This window comes from Vipera ursinii, assembly GCF_947247035.1.
Source record: "Vipera ursinii genome assembly, chromosome: 8".
NCBI classification, from domain to species: Eukaryota; Metazoa; Chordata; class Lepidosauria; order Squamata; family Viperidae; genus Vipera; species Vipera ursinii.
The window spans coordinates 3720979-3727878 of record NC_139519.1 but is presented as its reverse complement, the minus strand read 5'-3'; the positions used below and the strand labels follow the sequence as shown (position 1 = coordinate 3727878).

General features: G+C 42.0%; 1 protein-coding gene across 1 annotated transcript; it reads right to left on the bottom strand.

Annotated features, from left to right (window-relative positions):
* Positions 1-885: 885 nt before the first annotated feature.
* On the bottom strand, positions 886-6623 carry GKN2 (gastrokine 2; the record flags this gene model as incomplete). The annotated part of the gene is made up of 6 exons (XM_083368874.1): positions 886-890; positions 1467-1620; positions 2434-2544; positions 4447-4578; positions 6400-6456; positions 6573-6623. 6 exons carry the CDS (start codon positions 6621-6623, stop codon positions 886-888), a joined length of 510 nt encoding a protein of 169 aa, XP_083225000.1.
* Positions 6624-6900: the final 277 nt, after the last annotated feature.

Sequence of the window (6900 nt, the reverse complement as noted above, 5' to 3'; positions counted from 1 at the left end):
ATTGCATTTTATTAGAAGTTCGTAGGTTGGGTTGCAACTCAAAATTTAAGGAAAGCACAAAAGTTTTAAGGTGCTCAAACAATTAGAAATATCTTCAGAGGTGGAAGAAGCTTGTTTGTTGGATTGAAATTGTTGCAGGATATCTTCAGAGATTCCAAGGCTATTATATTTTGATACTTCCACAAATATTAATACCTAAAATATTTAAGATGCCAGCCTGGACACAAGTACTGGCCTGTACTCCATCTAGATGGGAAACAAGAAAGAAAAATCAATAGAGGAGAGAGAGAGAGAGAGAGAGGGATATGTACAGGACAATTATACATGATTAATTCAAAAGGTCTTGCTCCCAGAAAAGTGAGCACACTATTAAAGTCTTACAGGCATTTTACAGATGACGCAAGGTATTAGTACTGCTTTATAAAACCCTAGTGAGGCCACACCTGGAATACTGCAGCCAATTTTGGTCACCATATTACAAAAACAATGTTGAGAATTTTGAAAAAATTCAGAGAAGAGCAACTAAGATGATCAAAGGCCTGGAGACTAAAACATATGGCTGTGGGACTTGGGTTTGGCTAGTCCAGGGGTCAGCAACCTGAAACAGTGAAAGAGCCACTCGGAACCGGTTCCCTCACAAAAGGAAAAACTGGGAGCTGCAAAATATGTGTGCGCATGCGCGTACATGCGTGCATGCGCAGAACAGGGTTTGACTGAAGAGTGGAGCCAAGGTGAGATATGCACCTACCCTGCCTATTTGAATTGATTGGTTGAACTTTTTTAGTCCCACTTTTTTTTTTTTGGACTGCACATGGCAGAGGATTGGGAGCCTCAGGAGACGGCTGAAAGAGCCGCATGCGGAGCTGTGGGTTGCAAACCTGTGGGCTAGTCTAAAGAAGAGAAGAAATAGGGGTGACATGATAGCAGTATTCCAGTATCTGAGGGGCTGCCACAAGGAAGAAGGGGTCAGATTGTTCACCAGAGCACCAGAGGGCAGGACAAGAAACAACGGTTGGAAACTGATCAAAGAGAGAAGCAACCTGGAATTAAGGAGAAACTTCCTGACAGTGAGGACAATTAACCAGTGGAATAGCTTGCCTTCAGAAATCGTGGGCGCTCCATCACTTGAGGTTTTTAAGAAGAGACTGGACAGTCACTTGTCTGAGATGGTATAGGTTCTCCTACTTAAGCAGGGGGCTGGACTAGAAGACCTCCAAGGCCCCTTCCAGGTCTATTCTATTCTAACCTCCAAGGGACTTTAAAATAATAAATATTGTGCTCTAATGGTTCTTAAAATTGATCCTGGCCGTCACACAGTTTTATTTTCAAAAATGATACCAAATGACTTTACATTGCAGAATTTAATGGGATTTAATTTGCCTTTCTATTGTATCTTCAATATATGAAGTTCATTGAATTGTTCAGTTATAAAGGAAGCCATGTTGGGTTCCTTCTAGGATACTCACGTTCAACTCTTTCAACTTTATAAACAGGTATGTTCTTGCAGAGGTTCTCAATGGCTTTACCCAAAACAAACCACTCTTTGATTTCTCCAAAGAAAGAATGTGCAGGTTCATATTGCACCCATATGTTTCTTCCTGACAAGATTTTACGCATCATCTGAAATGAGAAGTTGGTTGAAAACAATGTTCAAAGGGCAGCTGACAAATTAGGCTGTTGCAGTAAATATTAAGAATTGGGTTTCCAAATCTGACTCCTCTCCCATATCTAAGGATAGCAGTTTTACAATACTGTGGCCTCAATACAACTAGAAAGGACTATGCTGGCGAAGGTTGGCTTCTGCCCTATAAATGTATTAAGCCTTCAAGTGCTTCAGTCTCTTTAAATCTTGGAGTAAAACCTTCCAAAATCTTGTAACTGGTAAAGTAATTATTGAGTTTATTACCGCTGTGCCTCTTCCAATAATGGGAAACGATGCTGCCTGTGTTTCTTGCAACTGGACTAAGTTGTCACTTATGAGACCAGCTGCCCCACAGATTCCTGTTCTGCCTCTTGACTGTTTATGCCTACTCTCCCTTGCCTTCCAGCCTCCTGCAGTCTCTCACTGCAAAAGCCACAACACTGGAGGAGCTGGGCTGTTGTCTTTGTGTGTGCCCCAAAAAAGAGAGAGCCAAGAACATTCCCCAGTGGAACTGATAGGCAGGTCTCCTGAAAGTGAAGTTGGGCCCTGGGGACTGCATGGCTAATGCTCCCCAACTTATCTGTAGCATTTGAGCTTCTATCGTTATCATAGTCCCCGTCATCAGATGAATGGAACAAAACTATAGCGACTGGTCAGAGACACATATCAGAGAAAATTGGGCTGAGTTGGGTGGCCAGCTGACTCCATTTTTGTGTCTTGATAGTCCATTCTCTCTTCCTTCCCTTTCCCAGCCTTCCACAATCTCTCCCAGTAAGGAACCCAACGTTTACCTGTTTCTCATAAGCCAACCGCCCAATTTCTTTAATTTCTGGAATGTAGCCTTTTTCCATCTTCATTATGAAGCAAGTTCTTCGGGAAAAGCTCCGCATGGCGATGTATCCCTGTTATCCCAGAGGGAGACGGATAACAGATAAGTTCCATTAATAATCATTGGATATAAAAATTTAAATTGTGCAAAAGGGACATGGAGAGACTGTTTATGACCCCACAAGCCAAAGCTTGGTGAGGACATTTAAACCTCATCAATTTTGGACAAAACATTTACCTTATATCTTTTTCAATATTCTACTTAATTTCATAAATTAATATTTACGGAAAATTCATGCCCCCACTCTTATCTACTAATAATGAATAAAGAGAGCATCTGCCAGGCAACCAGATTCATCTGGAAGCTTCAGTTTTAATGTCCATCATTCCGATTACCAATTGCTATCTTTTTGTTGTTGTTTTTTTAACAATCTCAGAAAGTTCTATTTTGTTACACAAGAGAAGTACCCGGGCCTTTGATGATGCCTGGTCTATGACCAAAACCTGTGGACTTGATGGGTCACTTCAGACTGACTGAGTTTTAAAAAGCTGGTCTCAACTTCGACCACTTCAACAAGACTGGAGGATGCTGTGCCAGGAAAGGCTGCTTGAGGAATTCTGGGAGTTGAAGTCCACAAGTCATAAAAGGCCCAAGTTTGAAGACCCCTGCTCTAACCCTTATTTAACAACTTGCAGTAGTAACAGACTTTCATTATCACATCGGATAGTCTTGAGAAAAAGCTGAAATGGTTTGTCCCATCTTCTGTTTTTTCTCATCGTCTTTGCTTTGCTTCACATCATCTTATTTTAAACATTTATTTGTTTAGTCTATGGCATACAATGTTAGGGAAATCTACAGATGCTAGACGCAATGCAGTCCTGATTAGTCTAGATTCGAATGCTATTTCAGTCTGTTCAGTGTTTCTCGAGGTGCGAGTGCACCTCAAGGGGTGAACCGGATTACATCCGTGGCGCTCAGGTTGCTGGCTCTTCTGGATTCCTCTCCCTGTCTCGCCTCACCTTGCCTGGTGTCAAAATGCGTTGCATCCAACCAGGTCCAGCACCGGCTTCCACTCTCCACACGCGCAAGCACAGCTAGCTTTTTCCCACTGAAGTGTATCTACTTGCAGTATTGCATGCTTTTGAATTACGGGGTGGGCAGGAGCTTGGGAGCGCGTGGCAGGAATGAATGACCTTTATTGTCAAAGTACAACATGTATACATTGAGATTGGCTGAGCCTCCCTTCTTCCCCCCCCCCCACAACTCACAGTGACAACAAACCCACCATCTTGTTACACCATGTGAGCTAATTGCACAAGTCAATCATACACAGAGTTATTTCCCGTTCAGGAACCTGACAGCCCATGGATCAGGGGTAGGCAACCTTGGCTCTTTTATGACTCGTGGACTTCAACTCCCAGAATTCCTGAGCCAACTGGCTCAGGAATTCTGGCAGTTGAAGTCCACGAGTCATAAAAGAGCCAAGGTTGCCTACCCCTGCCATGGATAGAAGCTGTTCTAGAAGCTCACCTCATCTCGCAATACTGCGTTCGAACAGCTGGATGGAAGGCAGACCACTTCTGACCACATGATGGTTAGAGCATTATTAAGCCCCTGTGCCCCTGCACCCCCTTATTTTAAATAGATGCATCAATAGACAAACTGATAAAAGAAAAGCTAGGGAAAAAATGCATTCAACTAAAATTCCGCCTATCAGTTTTACAGCTTGGGTCCCTCCACACGGGTTGTGCCTGCATATCCCAGAATTCTCGTCCTCCAGTCCACTGCCTGTCCCAGACAGGAATGTTGGGACTTGTAGTTCCAATATTTCTTGAGGGCCTGAGCTTGAGGCGGGATGGTGCGTGAAAACCAATCGATGTCTTTTATTAGAAATGGAACCACATAGCAGAACAATCCTAGCTGTGTGTTCTTGCACCGACAAGGTGAGTGTGGAAAGGACCAGATTCACACTTACATGCTTATAGTCAAAAATTGTATCAGAAGAGCAGGCTCCCTCGTGGATATGGATGATGGCTATATTCTTCTCATTGTCTATGGTGACTGTCTGCTGGATGTAATCACCATTCGTGCTAGGGATGCTGTAAATCTGAACATGAGACAGTTTTCAGTGAAATGCAGAATTCGAGAGACGAGTAGTTATTGATTTAGATAAAATGGGACTGACGGGTGGCCATTGACCAAAATATCATACCGTAAACCAAACAACCAAGCATATACCAAATAAAACTCAGGTATTAATGGGTAACACACACAGCTACTTAGCTCATATGATGGCTAATAAATCTTATTTATTCCCCAAGTTTCAGGACATTTTTGAAACTCTTATAGATTTTCTGCTGCTAAGAAGAATGCATTCTCTTCCACAGAACACAAAGAGTCATTAATCATTCGTGCATGCATTTGGTTTATTTATTACAGGTATTTCTATGCTTCTCTGCATGAAAACAGCTGTGAGAGAAATAGAATCCAGAAGGAATGATAATATTCATTAAAAAGATCGTACAACGCACCACTCAAAAAAGTAAGTTTGTTATTAGCTCACGTTTACCTCCCTCTGTAGATTGTTGTCCCAAGCCCACAGCTATTGAATCAAAGCAGAGCTGCTATTAAACACCCCCAATGCAAAAATAGATTCTACAGCTACGTCTGTCTGTGCGTATATGTGTTAAGCAATATATGAATTTGTTTTAGCTTTAAAAATAAACTGTGTGATTGCTTACAAAATAATACCCAAGTTTCCATAAAATCAAAACTGTGAAACCACAAGCCAGAATGTATCACAACCAACAGTCAAATTCATGAACTCTGGCAAGAATGGAAAATTTCAACAGAAGGTAAAAACATCGTTTTATGGTTGGGAATGGAATCAAAGAGACATCTGGTGGTGAGATGGGAGGCAAACAAATTTAATAAATAAATAGTTAATTTCTCAAAGCACCAAGTTTTAACTTGCTGTCTCGTTCAGCATTGGCCACAGCTGGACCAATCTGGAAAAGTTCCTAAAAGTTTGGCGCCATTGTTGTGAAAGCCTCGATTCTGGAGGACATCAGCCCAGCTTCATTTTGAGGGAGGACAACCTTGAAGAAGGCTGACGGATAAAAACCAGCACTAAGAAGGAGGCTTGAAAGGAAGGTCTGGAGTTCAAAGGTTGCTTATCAAATATCTCAGCAACCAGGAATGCTTCTACAGGTGGCCCTCAATTTACAACCACAATTGAGCCTAAACGTTCTGTTGCTGAGACATTTCTTAAGTGAGTTTTGCCCCATTTTATGACTTTTCTTGCCACAGTTGTTAAGTGATTCACTGCAGGTGTTAAGTTAGGAACATGGTGGTTAAGTGAATATGGCTTCCCCCCAAAAGATGACAACATGACTGCAATCATCATAAACATGAATCAGTTGCCGAGCATCTGAATTTTGATCACGTGACCAGGGGGATGTAAGAGTGAAAAATGGTCATAAGTCCCTTTTTTCAGTGATATTGTAACTTCGAATGGTCGCTAAATGAACTGTTGTAAGTCGAGGACTACCTGTACCACAAAGGAGACTGCACTGCCATTTTTCCCCCTTTCTTTCAATCTAGTCCCGTGTATCTTTTAAGACCAGGAAGTCTTTGGGACAGGATGTCTTCAAGGACTGCAGGCGTATGTGAAGAGAAATATTCAGGCCATTTTTTAAAAAAAGAATGACCCCTTCCCAGATCAGTACATTAAATCTCAAGCTAATTGCATGTATTTTGAGCCTTGCTTTCTGAGAAGAATGCCACTCAAATAATTGGATGATTTGGCATCAATTTTCAGGACTGCTCTAAAGAAATAGATCTAGCTTGTATTCCCATCCCTGTTTTAAAGCGTCATAGTTGGGTACGTACTGAATATCTGCATTATTTTACAGATTTTATTTATTACCTGGAAGGAGGCAAAGGCTGCATTCCAGAAGAATCCCAGCAAAATGAATGTTGCTGCCTGGAAAGGGAAGAAATAAGGGTGCCGTGAAAGGTAGAGGTCGGAAGGAGAGCAGCTCCATCTGAACAATGAATGTCCATGCAGGAATGTCCGAAAAATTTAACTTCAAGCCTGACTTGCATCCTTCCACAGAACTCGGTTACTTTGGGAGACCACACTTTTCCCATGTTTGCTATATGCGCTATATGGGACACACTTCTCCTTCTTTTGGTCCACATTGCTGATGTCTCCTGGCTCTGTGGCTCTCTACACAGGAACTGCCTCGAGATAGCAAGGACTGAAGGCAGAACTTTCTGTGTGTAAGCAGGTAAGCCAACCGGAGCAATAATTCAAAACATGTTCCACTGCCCAATTGATTTCCTCGAAACAGCATATCTATAGCCAAATACTTTCCTACACAAGTGTCAGTGCAAAGTATAATAATGGGACTTCAGCAAAAGATTC